The sequence below is a fragment of the Camelus bactrianus genome, chromosome 34 (genome assembly GCF_048773025.1).
Source record: "Camelus bactrianus isolate YW-2024 breed Bactrian camel chromosome 34, ASM4877302v1, whole genome shotgun sequence".
NCBI lineage: Eukaryota > Metazoa > Chordata > Mammalia > Artiodactyla > Camelidae > Camelus > Camelus bactrianus.
In genome coordinates, this window is record NC_133572.1 from 17,455,980 (window position 1) to 17,472,705 (window position 16,726).

The 16,726-nt window shown below is 40.7% G+C and overlaps 1 protein-coding gene across 4 annotated transcripts in view; it reads left to right on the forward strand.

Annotated features, from left to right (window-relative positions):
• Positions 1-16,726, forward strand: part of BMAL2 (basic helix-loop-helix ARNT like 2) — a 58,215-nt gene that overhangs the window by 17,739 nt on the left and 23,750 nt on the right. For 2 of the 4 annotated variants that reach the window (XM_074357247.1, XM_045510352.2), the window contains 5 exons: positions 7,975-8,132; positions 12,270-12,349; positions 13,379-13,471; positions 15,553-15,670; positions 16,071-16,214. In XM_074357247.1, coding sequence (XP_074213348.1) covers positions 7,975-8,132; positions 12,270-12,349; positions 13,379-13,471; positions 15,553-15,670; positions 16,071-16,214 — 593 coding nt within the window. Of the gene's footprint in view, positions 1-4,551; positions 4,594-6,532; positions 7,745-7,974; positions 8,133-12,269; positions 12,350-13,378; positions 13,472-15,552; positions 15,671-16,070; positions 16,215-16,726 lie in introns of those variants that run through there. The other 2 variants (XM_074357246.1, XM_074357248.1) reach the window with 2 other exon arrangements.

Consider the following 16,726-nt stretch of genomic DNA (forward strand, 5'->3'; position numbering starts at 1 on the left):
ACAAGGAACGTTGGGCATTTAAATAATACTGGGATCAGGAGTGAAGGACAGTTTCCTGGAGATGTTGACTTAAGCTGAGCTTTAAGTGAAGAATGGAAATGAGCCAATCAGAGCAGGAGTAGAGAAGGCATTTTAGGCAGAAGGAGCAGCTGTGCACAAGCACAGGGTCTGAAGCGGCACACTGCTGATCGGGGGCAGCAAGTGGTGGTCACGGTAGAGCGGGGGTGCACGAAGAGGCGGGTGAGCTGTGAGGCTGGAGGGATGAATGTGGACCAGGCCATGAAGGGCTGCTGAATGAGGAATCTGGAAACTGTCTTTTTTTTTTTTTTAATTGAGTTATAGTCAGTTTACAATGTTGTGTCAGTTTCTGGTGTACAGCTCAATTCTTCAGTCATACATGAATATACATCTATTCATTGAAAATTGTCCTGAATGCAGTAAGGAAAATGGAAGGCTTTTAAGCATGAAAAAGGATTTGATCAGATGATGTTTTTTTAACATTTTTGCTTGTCTTTCTACTTTCTTAAAATCTTTTTATTGTACTAAAGTAATACATAACATAAAATTTGCCATTTTAATCATTTTATTTTATTTTTTAAATTATTTTTATTTTTTATTTTTTAAATTTTTTATTAAAAAAATTTTTTTAACATTTTTTCATTTTAACCATTTTAAGCATACAGTTCAGCGGCATTAATTACATTCGCAGTGTCGTGTGACCATCACCTCTGTTTCTAAAACTTTTTATCACCCTAGTCACAAATACTGTACATTAAACAGTAATTCTCCATACCTCCCTTCCCCCAAGCCCCTGGTAACCTCTAACTTACTTTCTAGCTCTATGAATTTGCATATTCTAGGTATTTCGTATAAATGGAATCATACAGTATTTGTCATTTTGTCTCTGGCATATTTCACTTAGTGTAATGTTTTCAAATTTCATCTATGTTGTACCGTGTATCAGAATTTCATTCTTTTTTATGGCTGAATAATATTCCATTGTGTGTATATTACCACACTTGGCTTATCTATTTATTTGTTGATGGACATTTGGGCTGTTCCCACCTTTTGGCTATTGTGCATAATGCTGCTCTGAACATAGATGTACAAATATCTGAGTCCCTGCTTTCAGTTCTTTTGGGTATATAGCTATGAGTAGAATCTGGGACATATGATAATTCTATGTTTAGTTTTTGAGAAACTACCAAACTGTTTTCCACAGTGCCTGTACTGTTGTACATTCCCACCAGGCATGTGTGAAGAGATCCAATTTCTTCAAATCTTTGCTGACACCTATTTTCCACTAACAAAACAAAAACTATCCTAGTAAGTGTGAAGTAATACAGGCTTATATTTCAAAGGATCACTCTGGAAACAGTATGGAGGAAGATCTAGCAGGCAGAGAAAACAGCCGAGAGATGGTTTCTAAGGAATAGGTTTTCTGAGCATTGGTCCAAGAGAGTGGCTCTGGATAGGAAGGGCATGGAGAGGCAGGGACATATTGTGACACATTTAGAAGATAAAATCTCTTAAGATTTCATGTTTGTTTATGGGGGAGCAGAGATTTAAAAAGCTTCCGAGTTTTCTGCCTTGGACACCTAGATGGAGGATGGGATTATTGTTCACCTAGATTGAAGGGAAGGTGATGAGTTCTGCTTTGGCCACAATGAGAATGAGAATGAGAATTTATGAGATCTTCAAGTAGGCAGTTGGGTATGAGGGTCTGGCCTTCAGGGTTGAGGCCTGGACCAGAGATGGAGTTTCAGACACCACTGATGCACAGAAAGCAAGTGCGGTGCAGTGACTGGCATGGGTGTAGACACTGGGGAAGCGTGTGGAGTGGGAAGACTAGGGGGCTGAGAGAGGAGGGGAGTCCTGCCCAGAATGTGAGAAGGCAGGGCTCTGAAGTGGGAGCGGCATCTCAGAAACCAGAGGGAGAAAGTAGCAAGTCCGGAGAATGTTTTGATCATATTTGCTTCCAGTTTCATTTGTCCTTGGTTGATTTAGGGAGAGGGCCTATATTTCATTTGAAATGCAGTGAAAGCAGTTTTCAAGAAAAGCTTGCACTGTATTTTGAAACAATTATGTTACTATACTATAAGCTGCTACGTTAAGAAAATGCATCTAAGTAATGCGAACGTTAATAATATCAGACAGCTAATTAAAATCCAGAAGTAAAAATATTATGACAATAGACCAAATGCCAGCAAGGAGGAAAAAATACAAAGAGCAAACTTACTAATTATCGAGGTTCATGCTGCAAACAAAGAAATGAATTGTTGGACTAACAAGATCATGCCTTATTCTATTCTGCAAGGGACCATTAAAGAAAAGTGTATTTGCGTAGCCTAAGTACAATGGATTTGGATTTCACCAAGGAGGCAAGTTCAGTCAGTGAGTTAGATTTGCTGAAACACGTATAATCAAAGCAAAAGCATGATTTACACCAGCCAAACTTTACTTTTTGAAATTGAAGTAATGTATATGTTTATACAATTCTAGACCATTAGGAAGAAAAGTATTCACCTGTATAATTATTTTTTTATTTCATCTTGTTTAAATATGAAGTCAGGCTGAAAAGAGAAAAGAAAAAAAGAAGCTGACTTAATTTGACCCTTTCTTTTGCTTCAGAGAAGCTGTTCCATTTTATACGCACCAGCCACAGAGCAGGCTGACAATGATCAAGGCATAGAGGAAGGCACAGAATAAACTTCACCTGGCTTCCTGTTAGGTCTGTGACCTTGAGCAGTCACCTCGCTGGGCCTCAATTCCTTCATCTGTAAAACGGGGGTAGTAATAACTACATGATTCTCAAATGCTGTGAGACTCAAATAACACAGGTGAAAGTATTTTTGATCAAGTATCATAAATATGAAAGCTATTCTTTATTTAGACAGTGAGAAGAAGAAATAGCCTTTGGACCACTAGGTCCTTTTTATGTGGGATATTTATACACATCTCTTCATAAATTTGATTATATTTTCTATAAGCAGCATGTATTTTTTAAGCAGAAAAATATTAAAACCTCAAATATATCATGTGAATAAAATAGTTCAAAGGGAGGTCACGCTTTTTTGAAGCCTGGAAAATGGTCATTGTTGAGTCTACTAAGAGAGAAATATGGCACGATGAATCAGAAGCCATGAGATGGTTATCCGTAAGTTGTACTTCTAGGGTTTTATCCTAAAATAATCAAAGACGCTTGCATCACAATAGTATTAGCCGCACTACTTATAATACTGAAAAATTAGAATATTGAGGTATCTAATAAGAGAAAATTATTAACTAACTTATAGTATAGCTAACCAATGAGCTACTATTTAATAATTTCAAATCATGTTCTTCAAGAGAATGTGAAGCTGTGGGAAAATATTCATGTTACAGTGTTAAGTGAATAAGACAAATGAAAAATTTTACACTACGATCTGAAGTTTATGTATATATATGTTATATACACATAACATATGTGTAACACAGAAACACCTACATAAATACCTTCTCCCCCATCCCCCCTTCCCACCATGGCTAAGTTAAAGAGTCAGAGCTATTTTTTGTGTGTATTTAGATACATGTTTAGGAAAGAGACCCATTAAAACACTAACTGTGATTATTCCCATATGAGATTGTGGGAGCTTTGCCCTGAATTGCCCTAAATGCCCTTTCAGAAAGTGATGTATTTGGAAATATATTTTTAAAAATATGTATTTTAAAAAAGCTATTCAGCCTCCGTAGTTTTTTAACGTGGAAAGTATTCTACCACCATCAATATCTTTCACTTTGGTAGTGATCTGACGACTGCACTTCTGAATGAAGAACCACACATATGTAAAGTATGTATGTATATGTACATGTAAATATTGATACACACATAAATACATTTACTATATTCCACTAGGGAGTATACTAATGTGTAAATTAATATTAGTTGCAAATGATCAGTTTACTATTTTCAAAAGTATTTCCTACCACCTAGATGAATTTTCGGGCAAAATAAATTCCTTTTGGTTAAAGGTCTGAGATTCTTAATGTATTTTTAGGCTAGTTTAATAGCGCTAATATAAAAAAGTTTTACTAAGCCATCAATTGTTTTAAGAATAACTATTTTTAAAAATTTTTTTTCATTATTTTTTATTTAACGGAGGTACTGGGGATCGAACCCATGACCTTGTGCATGTTAAGCTTGCGCTCTACCACTGAGCTATACCCTCCCCCCTAAAAATAGCTATTTTACTTAATGTTGTTTCTGTGAATATTATATCCCTCTTTCAAGATTGGCATAGGGTAATTTCTAAATAAAGCACCAGTTGTTACTCATTGTCAGTTATCACAGGTTTTGTTGCCCGATGGGGATGAGGTGCCTGTCAGCTTTGTCAGGAGAACGACTCACACGGACAGCGGTGGTCCCTTCAGTTAGGCGCTCGGGGTACCACGTGTAACTGAGGACTTAATAGGCATTAGGATGATTGGACTGAATCTCACCTTTGTCTCTCTCTGGACAATTACAGGAAATCTGTTTCATGTAGTTTGATATTTTATCCTGCTTTTTTGTAGAATGGAAGATGATGAACAACAAGTAGAAATGAAGTCCTTCAGGTATATTGACCCGTGGAGAGGTTACCTGGTGGGTGGGAAAGGTCGCGCATGCCGACCTGCTTGCTAAAGTGAATAGTGATGTCAAGACAGAATGAATTCAGCAATATTAGGTTCTTCTCGTATGTTATGCTCCAAGAAGCAGTGATCATCAGGTACATAATCTCTTTCTTCTCCATCTACTTGAGTAACATTTTGGCTTACGTGTCTTTAAATTTATCCCAGAATAGCTGTTTATTGAAAATAACTATTATTTTCTGTAAGCACTAGAGAAATCCTGATTCATCCTATAAACAAATCAGAATTACTTATAAGGAGCATCTGACTATTAGGAATCCATCACCATAAATTCTGTCAACTGTTTCAACATCTTCTTTCAACATGAACACATTTTTTTTTCTACACCTGACAACACGGCCAGATCTCAGTTTTGCTTTTTCTCCTTTTATTCTGTTTTTTAATATGATTCTTCAAAACACTGGCATGGTTCAAAGAGAAAGGAACAGTTCACAGAATTAAGAGCCAGAGCCCTGATAAATTACTAAGCAGAGAACTAGCCTCTGGGTAAATATGCCTGTCTTTGATACAGTCAGCCAAGAAATCTTTTCTCCTTTAAGTAAAGTACCTTGTTCAGAAACTGGCTGTTTCTCCTTCCTCCATGTTTCCTAGCCCTGTCATTATCACTTATTATTCTCACATTGTTCAGTCCCATTAGATTGCTCCCACCCATTCTCATCTCCCTCCCAACCCTCCCTTTGAGAGAAGGTACCTCTGTCCCTTGCTACTGTCCATGGTAATGGGTAATATTGTTAGAAAGAAGAGGTGAACATTCTAGCAAAAGATAACTATAATATTTTTTAAATCATATATCTTTAATCTAAAAATTGCTCACGAATAGACCAAAGCATGAGTAGATAACTAAATTTTATGTAAATACACATGTAATTTGAATTCCATCCCATTCACCCCAGAGTCCGTATTTTGTTTCAGGGGTGGCATTGCCCAAGGGTGAGTGGTTGGGGTGGGGCTGTTAGCTCCATCACTGCTTCTCCCCCTTCCCCTGACTCTTCCATCTAGTTTAAAGTCTCTAAAAACAGATCAGGACAAGTCTTCTATCTTCCCTCATTCCCATTAGATTGCCTTCCCCAAATTCTTCTTATGTAGACATTCTGGAGTTGCCATGATCTGAGTGTTGTAGGAGAAACAGACAAATGTTTATAGGAAAGTCTAAAAAGTAAAATTACCTAATTCTTGACATCAAAGATGTACATCACCCCCGCGTTTTATCATGTATGAAAAATATCTTACCATCAGTGGCATCTTTCTCTTAACTGGCAGCATTTTTCTTTCCTGGTGACGCTTTATGTAAGAGTGCATCTTATACTTGATGGTGTCTTCGGTTTGATGACATGTGGTCCTGGTGTGAAAGGTGCTGAGGCGGTGACAGAGGGAGGTGATTAATCATGCAGTTGTCGAAGAAAGCTTCCCGGAAGAATAAGTGAGCTGGGTTTTGAAGAAGGAAGAGGGTTTTTCCAAGACTGTAGAAAGGAAGGACAGTCTAAGCCCAGTAAAGAGCCAGGCGTAGAGGGGAGGTGAGACGACTTGGCATGTTGGAGGACCAGAGGGTCGTTTGGCATTGCTGCTCTGTGACATCCAGAGCTGTAGGGAGAAGCCATGGATGGAAAGGCCGAACTGGAGATGAAGCCAGGTCGTGAGAACATTGGGATGTCAGGAGGGAGTGTGACCTTTCCTCTTAAGCTGCGGAAATGCATTTTAGCAGTTTTTTGCAATGGGATCAGATGATTTGATTTTTTAAAACAATATTTCTGGAAGTAGTGGGTAGGATAGAGTGGATCAGGAAGACACCCGAAGAAGCAGGAATATTCGTTTAAAAGGCTTTTGGGAGTCGTGCAGTCAGCTGTCATAAGGGCCTGAATGAAGGCAGGAACAGAGTGGATGGAGATGGAGGAGAAGACAATTTAAGAAATTCTTGAAGAACCAGGATCTGTAGGAGTTTGTGAGTATTTGACTCTTCAGGGTGAAGAAGAAGGAAGGGTCTACAATAAGTCTAGTAGGGTCACCCATCATGATGAACCCTCTGGAAGGAAGAGTGATCAGGGCTGGTGGAGGAAGGAGAATTAAAATGGCGTCCATTGTATTCAGAGAATGTGTCAGTTTGGGATTTCTTGGTGCATAATTCTAGTTCTGAAGGTCGGGAATTGGATGAAGTATGAACGAGATCGGTACTTAATGGTAAGTAGCGCGTGAGCCGTTGTAAAGCCCTATGAGGGAATGAGATCTCTTAGGGGAAGCTACAGGGTGAGGAAGGAGTGGTGCCAAGGAAGGAATCTTGGGGGAGCCAGTGTTGAAGGACAGGGGCAGGGCTGGGTACGGAGACTACGGGGACCGGGCTGAGCAGCGAGGATGGAGCAGGAGAGGTCACGGAAGCCAGCGAGGAATGAGAAGTGGCAACAGCATCAAAGTCAAGGCAGGGATCAGCCAGGGTTGCGTAAGAGAAGGATGACCTTGCTAGGGTAGTAGTAGTGGGGCCGGGGTTGTGGAAGCTTGATTTTAATAGATGGAGAGATGTCTGGGAGATGAAAGGTGGGGTGGAGACTGTGCTCTCTCAGGAAGTTGGCAGAGAAGGGAAGACGGTAACAAGGGGGAGGTACCCCTAGAATTAGGGAAAGGTTTTTTTTCAATTGAAGTATAGTCACTTTACAATTGAGTTGTGTCAGTTTCTGGTGTACAGCACAGTGCTTCAGTCATACATGAACATACATATATTCCTTTTCATATTCTTTTTCATTATAGGTTACTACAAGATACTGACTATAATTCCCTGTGCTGTACAGAAGAAACTTGTTGTTTACCTATTTTATATACAGCAGTTAGTATCTGCAAATCTTGAACTCCCAAAGTATCCTTTGGAGAGGGTTTCTTCCCCAAAGGAAGAGACTTGAGCCCATTTATCGACCCATCGAAGGAGCTGGGAAAGAGAATGCGGTTAAGATGCTGATAACTACTCCAGGGAGGAGCCAGCTTTGAATAGAAGGCATCCCATCTTTTCCTCTGAGACTGGAGGGAAGCTAAAAGCCCACCCGCCCCAGCTCTCAGACAGAGGTCTTAGTTCTCCAAGGTTTCAGGGAACAAGGTGGGAAGGGAAGGAGCAAGGGGAGTGGGGTGGAGGGTAAAGCAGTGTGGATGAGCCCTGTCCCCGCTCCCCGCCGCCCCCTCCTCCTCCCTGAATGCCAGCTGCAGGGCTGAGGTTGGGAGGAAGAACACGTGTGCTTGCTGGCCTCACCTGAGCTCCCGCTGGTGCCTCTGGGGTAACGGGGGGTCTGCTGAGTGTGAAATATGAACGAGGTTCTTTTTCCTTCTTAGAGAAGCTCATAGCCAGACCGAAAAGCGGAGGAGAGAGAAAATGAACCACCTGATTGAAAAACTGTCTGCCATGATCCCTCAGTGCAACCCCGTGACACGGAAACTGGACAAACTTACAGTTTTAAGAATGGCTGTGCAGCACTTGAGATCTTTAAAAGGTGAGTTTGCAAGCGGCCTCCACACTCGGATGCGTGAAGTCTTGCCTGTTGCTGAGGTCCCTGAGGGGTTGGTTTTGTTGTTACTGGCTGTTGAGATTTATACAAATGAGTCTTTCAGCTTTATAGGCATTAATTTTGATACTTGTCCATGTTCTGGATGTACAGAGAATAATAATTTGAATGTCAGAAAACTTGGTTTCACTAAAAGCTTCACCTTAAGTTCACTATGTGAACTTGAAAGTCTTTTTATTTCTGCTTGTTTCCCGTGTATAATGTGAAGATGGTAATATCTGCTGTGTGTACCTCTCGGTATTTTAGGAGAGGTTCTGAAATGTCTTAATTCTAATTTTAAGTTATTGTCAGATTTGCATTATTAGAAAAGAAAAATGTCTTTAAATTCTGCAATTTCTATTAAAACTTCATTCAGACTTATAAGCAGCACCTTAAAGTGCGTCATACCTTACTATTCCAAGGTGTCCTCACATAAATGAGACACTGGGGGGAGGAGGTGCTTATCCCTTGCTTCTTGGGGTGTGTGTGATCAGTTCTGACTTTAGCAACTCCCCTACTTGGGCTTGAATTTTAAATCAAAGTGTGGTAAGTATTCACTTGTACATGTAGTGTCAATATCACGTCTGGTTTGGGAATAACCCCAGTCCAACTTGTGGGGCGGAATGATGGAAATAGAATTGAGTGTCAGATATGTGAATGTCAATGACATAAATTTATATTGAGAAGATCAGAAGACCTGGCAGAGGCGTGAGCTGCAGACCACAGAGGAGGGACTCTGAGGGTTCAGATTTGTAAAGACCGAAAAAGATGATAGTGAAATCCGGCTTAGAAAGTATGAGAAGGGAAAAAGCAAAGGAAGACCAAGGGTCTTATTCAGATCTCAGCCCTACGCTGCATGCCAGGGGAAGGAAGATCTGTTTCAGGGAAGGGAAGTTCTGTGGTCAGCACACAGGGACTTGGCCACGTCGGGTTAAGGTGGCTTAGAGGAGAGCAGTGTTACCTGGACTCCAGGCACAAACTGGAGCCCAAAGAGGATCTTATTTCATAATGAACAAAAAAATAATCCTGGCAAATCTGTTCACATTGGAGGAGGTGGGGGTCATATACAAATCAGGATGTAAAACTAGACACAGTGGTTAAAGGGCTATTTCAGAGTAACTGGTGCAAGTTGTGCTTTAAATCACCTTCCTCCCATCTCTGCACATGGCAGAAAGGCGGCATATGCACCCCGACCGGCTGAGTGCATGCAGATGTGGAGAGCCAGAACAGCCCCCGGTCCCACCATGCAGAGCAGCGCGGGTGCCGGGGGGACACTGCCTGGCAGGCTTCCTCTGGGGAGCCTGATTGGAGGTCTTCTTTTCAAAACTGTCTGTTGTGAAATAAGATTCTCTTTTACCCACAAGTGGGTCTTGCCTAAGTTGTAAGCAATGTTTCCCTTAAATCTTTTAGCAACGACCGTAAGTAGGCTCAGCTGAGGTCATTTGATTGCAACCCTGAAATTACCTGACATTTCACATTCACAACGTCCTCAGGGAGGAGGATCTAAGGAAAAAGCCATGAATCAGTCAACTGACCACAGATGTGAACTGAGCACCTCCTCGGTTCCTGTTCTGTGCTGAGGTTATGAAAATGGAGGCAAGATCTCTGTGCTTGAGGGGTTCGTGGTGGGCAAGGGAGACAGACCCATGAAGAATGCATTAAAACCTAGTGTGATAAATGTGTGAGTGTGAGGAGGGCCAAGGGAATCTCAGTGGAGAGGAGACACTACCTAAATCTGGAAGGGGTTCTTTGGAACAGAGTATAGATTTCATCATTGGCCCTTCTAAGCTGAAGTCAGGTGCTCATGCATTCGTCACACATCCTGACCAGATCCTAGTCAGTGCTACCCCCAGATGAGATGACTTAAAGCAGCTGGGGCTGGATTCCAGTGCCCTGGCCAGAGTGTACCCCCAACTCACTCCACGAATGCCTGATCATGAGAGATCTGCCTGTCGGTGCTGTTCGTTTGGTCCACACATAATTACTTCTAAGACAGAGGATGGTGAAATGATTTTTTTACTCTACAGTCTACAAGAGTGCTTCTCAAACAATTTGGGGGAAAGGCAAGTGTTCCCTGCCCCCATCTGTTCTAAAATATGGTACCAATGATTAGTGGAAAAATGCTCGCGGGCTGTGATGCCACAGCAATGTTATTTCCATCAAAGTGTCTAAGTGCTTATTCTTAACTTCCGTGTTCATCTCACCACAGTTTGGTGGTGACAGTGGTTTGCAGACCACATTTGGAGTGAGCCCTGGGAGAGCCTGTGGGCGTTCTGTGCGTGGGTCTGAGTACCAGGAGCCGGTGGTTCCTGCGTGAGTCCTGGAGGCAAACCCGGGTTCAAATCCTGGCTCCCTGCCTTCATTGTTATGTGACTTACTCAAGTGTTTTAACCTTCTAATCCTCAACTTCCACACCTGCAAAACGAGGATAAAGTGTTGGTCTCATTGGGTTGTTGTTAAGAGGATAGAATAATGTGTTTCTTAATGGTGGAGGTGGTAGTCAGAGGACCAGGAGGGAGAGTTGTTATGGTCATTTTGATCTTTATTATCATTATCATTATTCTCATTTTGTCATTTCTTTAATCGCAATGATGAACATTTTATACTAAGAGTAAGTGACCGTGTTTCCTCGTTGGTTTTTGCCGTTACCGCTCCGGGGCAGGTGGACAGAGCGGCACTGCAGGCGTTTTATGAACTCACCGCATCCTAGCTTCAGCTCTGCGCTCACTGCCCTCTTTTTCTCACCGGCACGTCCTCACGTCCTCACTCGCCTGTTCAACCAGGGCACGCCCATCCTGGCCGATCTACACTTTCGGGGTTTCCTCCGCACTCCTCTGCCAGCCTTGCTTCAGGCCAGACCTGGCGGTGTCCCTGCCTCGCTCACACTGATTTATTGCTGCGCCCGGCCTGGCACGCAGCGTCTGCACCTCCCAGCCCTTTCTCAGCTCCCTCCCACCAGGCTACTGTGTTGTAACAGTAAGTCATTTGCAGAACGTCTCTGAGGGCTCCCTAGAAGTTAGGCTCCAAAAGAGATTTCGTTTGCTTATGCCAGGCCTTTTGGGAGTTCTGCCAGTTTGAGACTTTACCAAATCATACCATGAGGGTTTTTGATTTTCTGGTTTTGTTTTTTCCCCCATCACTTAGGTAATTAATTGGTGAATTTGGGCTACAAATCCATCTGAGGGCCAATTAGTAGTTAACACATCTGATGGTGTTACCCATCTTTCTTTTGCAGAAGCATCTTTCCTTGCAGTCCCCCGGAGGAAGGGGTCAGGGTTAGGGAGGCTGGGAAGTGTAAGGGAGGGAAATTTGATTTATTTTTGCATCACCTTTGCCTGGGGATTGTCTGGGGGCAGCACACCTTGCCTTGGCGAACTGTCTCGTGCGCCCCCTTGTGGCCATGAAGGGCTTTCCCGTCCAGGTTGGTGGATGCCCTCAGGACAAATGTAGCTTTAGTTCTTCCCTTACTTCTGTCTGTTTTGACCTGGTAATTCCCATCATTTCCCCAGCTTTTCTGGTGGCTTTAGTAGCTTTCATTTTAATACAATAAGCTCTGTGTTAAGGGCTTGAAATGAATTATTTCATTTATGTTTTATACTTTTTTGTATATTTTGTCTATTATCAGAAGTCTCCATGTGATCTTTAAAGGATCATTCTGATGCAAAAATCCTACGAACCCATAAAATTTGCTTAGCATCCCAGATGCTCCCTATTCAGGATAATTCATGTGATCAGATTTAATAAGCTAAGAAATTGTAAAAATAATTTGAATTATTTTTCAGTCTTGAATATTGTTGCATGTTATTATGTTATAGATAATAGACTGCAGACAGCTCTTTCTGCACATTTGCAGATAAAGGAATAAGTGAATTCAAAGAATTTACAATCTGAAAGCAGAAAATTTCAGTCTAGATAAAACGAAGAGAGGAACGATTACAGAACAGACGTTGGAGCGGCTAGAACAGAAAACACCATCGTCACGGTCATCACCAACAGCAGCCTCGGACTCCTAATGTTCACTGAGCATTTAGTACATTTCCATCTGTACGATATTTTTTAATAACTTTTTGTCTTCTTCATTTTCAGGTATGGCAAATTCGTATGCAGGAAGTAATCGTAGACCTTCATTCATTCAGGATAATGAGCTTAGACACTTAATTCTTAAGGTAAGTAAAGAGATACATTTGTGTAAGTTGTATGTGTCCTTGCGTTTCTGTTTGAATGGGAAGAAGAATTTTTTTCAGTTCACTTCCTACTGTATATAAACATAACAGGACTCCATATTACACCGAATTTCCTTTAATAGAAAAATTTAAGTTATACAAGTAACCTTGTCTTGTGAGTGTAGGATTTCCAAAATAGGGCAACTCGCTTGTCTTTAACGCAAAGCTCCTCGCTCTGCCTAATGCCCCACCTCCCGTACCGCAGGCTCTGTTCTCCACTGTTACCGCCTCCTTCAAAGCCATCTACCTTGGATTCTGTTCCCCCAGCATCCCGTTCTCTGCCGAGGAGCCAGTCACCGCTTCTTTAAATGAGCTGTTAGTGGGTGCTTTGCCGTTTCTGCCCTCATCATTTCATCTGCATGGGTTTTCAGATTCACTGCTCCAGAGGTTTCCCTGATGTGGAAAATGTGACCATATCATTGGCTTATCCTGCCCCCCCGGAGGTCCTGTGTGTCTGGATCTCATGCTATTACCAGTAGGCTTTACGCCATAGTATGACTGAATAGAAAGGTTTAGATATCTATTTGTCCATTTTTCTTTTAATTTTTTAAAAGCCCCTCTTTTATTTGAACAGCTGAATTCAAATACAGTATTCCTGGTACTTCCTTCATCCCAGTCTGCAGAGTCTTCCATCTCAATACATTTGCAGGCAGCTGTTATTGGTGTGTTTTGATATTTTTACAGAGTTTCTGTATGTGTGTAGAATTTAACACATGTGACTTTTATATTATAAAATATCTCAACTAAATATTCCCCGCCTGAGCTTGCCCTGTCAGCAACATTAGACTGGGGTTCCATTTGATGCTATCAATCTTTTTACATATTGAGAAAATGCCTTAAAATGAATTTTCCTAGCTCTTAGGACCACTCTATTAATTCTATTGCTACAGTAGTTTCCTCAAAATCTGAATGTGTGTATGAGAGGGACAGAAGATCTTCTTTAAATATTCACTTTATATTTTTAAATCCTAGACTGCAGAAGGCTTCCTATTTGTGGTTGGATGTGAAAGAGGAAAAATTCTCTTCGTTTCTAAATCAGTCTCCAAAACACTTAATTATGATCAGGTACCCAAAACAGAGGACTTTCTCATACTATGTTTTGTTTTGTTTTGCTTTGTTTTTAAATCACATATCTTGAAGCTCTTTTTCTGAACCTTTCTTCCCACTGGGCTGTGGGATTCGGTTCTGCTAAGTTAAACTCTGAGAGAGATGGGAAGATGTGTAGAAAGAGTATGAGTTTTTATTACTGACAAGAGTGTTTACTTCCTTCAGCGAGTTATTTCAGTTTCCTGAACCTCAGCTTCCCCCTATGTAAAACGTGGAAATTGTGATTATACCTGTCTCTCTTGATGTAAGCACAAAGCAAGCTATCATATGTGAGTGTCTGAAAATATTTGTCACCCTTCTCTGTTCCCTCTAAGAGACAGCATTATTATTTATTAAGTATGTGCGTCACATAACAGCTTTTGATCTATACTCTGGCAACAAAGTCTGAAATACATCTTTTATTTAACTCGTGGTAGGGTTGATTTGCCTCCTCATTACTGAACACTGTTTAATTTAAACTAACTAGTTTAACTCAAACTGTAACACTGAAATCAAGAGTGAATAAACTAGCACCTGTGGTCTCCTTTAAAATAGAAATAAGATAGAAATAGAATAATATAATAAACAATATGATAAATGTAATATATAAATATGATAAATAATAAATATAAGACAGATAAATGATATAATACTATAGAAATCAGATATAGCCCACAGCTTTAATCTTACATAACTCCCATTTAATCTTATATAACTCCTATTTAATCTTATATAACTCCCAGCCTGTTTCCCCAAAACTCGAAGATTTGGAGAGCTAGACGGCATTCATAGATAGTGAGTTAAATAACAGAAAAACATATTATGAGCCTACATCCAGAAGGAATGAAAACCAAATGCATCACGCAGCTGGTTATAGCTGGGGACACAAAAGCAGGGCAAGGCTTGATTATTCTATCTTCTAATTGAAAATGGAGACCATCACACACATACACGCACACCAAGATACTTGATAATTCAGGTTGCTCTTAAGTTCCAAGTTAGTGACTTGGAGCCCAGTCCCACTGGACACTGACTTTGCATTTCAGAGACCTTTCAGGAGACTCACTGACTGCTCAGGAGGGCTTTGGGATCCCCGTAGATCCAGGGTCTGGTCCTCAGCTTTTCAGATTCAGAAATCCGATTTGCTCAGGAGCAGGGTTGGGCATAGACTTGTATTAGCCAGTCACACAATAGACTGATGTATAAATCAGATTGCTATTCATTTTAGTCTGAGATATCTAACTGCCAAGCACTCCAGGCTGCTTGGACCAGTTGGTCCATTTGTTCTGCCTTCTATAGGAATGTCTACTTGGGTAATAAAGGAGTTCAAAAGAGGGGTGATCACTGTGGGTCAAGGAGGGCTTCATATGTGAAGTAGAATGTCTGCTAGGCTTTGAGATGAGCAGGAAGGGGAGGAAGACATTTCAGGTTGGGAATGGGAGTCTTGGAATTTAGGGAGTAGAAGGCAATTGGTCAGACTGCCCAGGGAATTAAGTTTATAGAGAAGAGGTAATGAATTTCAGGCGACGGGACCATGCGAGCAAAGGCATGGACCAGAGAATGCTCTGCATGTGGGAAGAAGTGGAATGCGGAGTGGAGGGCAGTCCAGGTTGGATTTTGGTTGTCAACAGTGTGGTAATTTTTTTAAAACAGTGTGGCAAATTTCTGAGTCACACCATAAGACCACAGCTATTCTGTGACTTCTATAGTGTGCCATAATATAATCTCTGCACTTCTACCAATGGTAAAGTTTTAAGTAAATCATAATATGACCTAGTAGTAATGTGTAAATCTGGGGACGTTAACAAGAGTAACAAGAGCAAATAGAACGTTAGTGATTAGGTGTGTGTACCCAATCATGGGTCTGTGTGCATGTATTTTTTTCCATCTTCAGGTATCATTCTGCTTTTAATGCAGACTAAGCTAATGTCATTCAGTGTAGCAGATGATTCTGAGCTTAAGAAAAAGCAACTTTAACAAAAGAAAGAGCATCATTTGTCTGTATGAGGAAATGTAGAAAAATGATACTGATTTTAAATGAATGTCTACCTTATAAATAGGCTGATTTGACTGGACAAAGCTTATTTGACTTCTTACATCCAAAAGATGTTGCCAAAGTAAAGGAACAACTTTCTTCCTCTGATATTTCACCAAGAGAGATGCTAATCGATGCCAAAAGTAAGTACTCATTTCAGCATTATTACAATTTTATGTAAATATGTATAAAAGGACAGCAATACAGTGTTTTGAAAAGTTAGCTGATAATGATTTTATCAAGAGGAGGTTTATTTAGTAAACTTTATAATCACCAGCCTCAGTTAAAAAAATTAATTTAAATTATCTTTACTATCTGCCCCCCTGGGGAAATACATAAATTGCAAGTGATTATAAGGTATGAAAACATGATTACTTGACAAATACTTTTTCTTGGTATGTTTCCCTTTGGGGTTTACTGTAAAATGATGTCAATAACCATTTCTCAAGTAACAGATGACCAGAAAATGTTAGGAAATGAACGTCAAAATTACTTTAAAATATTATTTTCTACCTATTCTCTTGCCTCCTTGCTCTATGAAAGCTGGTTTGCAGGTTCACAGTAATTTCCATACTGCAAGGAGTCGTGTGTATTCGGGCTCAAGACGATCGTTTTTCTGTCGAATCAAGAGTTGTAAAATCTCTGTCAAAGAAGAGCATGACTGCTTACCCAACTCAAAGAAGAAAGGTATTGTCCTTTTGAAATGTCAGGTGATCTGAGGCTTGGGTATAAAATTAATGTCCTAAATACTTCCTACATTAAAAAAATAAGCTGTATGGTCAAGGCAAATAATTGAAGCCAAAAACATGTATTTATCTAAATAATTCTGGTTCTGGTGAACCAGTACCGTGTTGCGTAGATCCAACCAGAAGTGAATCATCTCATCTACACAGCAGTCCCTGTGAGAGAACATGGTGGCCAACGCAGCTACCTTAACATGGCCGAAACCTCTGCGGTGTTTGATGCAAGTTATAAATTGAGTAAAGGCTAAAATTATCAAGTTTTATAAGTGTTTTGAAGATTGCCGGATTACTTTCTCTCTCCTTCTGGGAAGACTTATTTAGTACTCGTGTTTCAGTCATGTGTTTGTCTTGCTGCATGGCCAGTGCCCAGTAAAACCATTTCACTTCTGTAAACCTGATCTCGCCCTCTGCCCCTTTGCTTCTAAACCTTGCAACCCCACAGGTTGGATTCTCAAC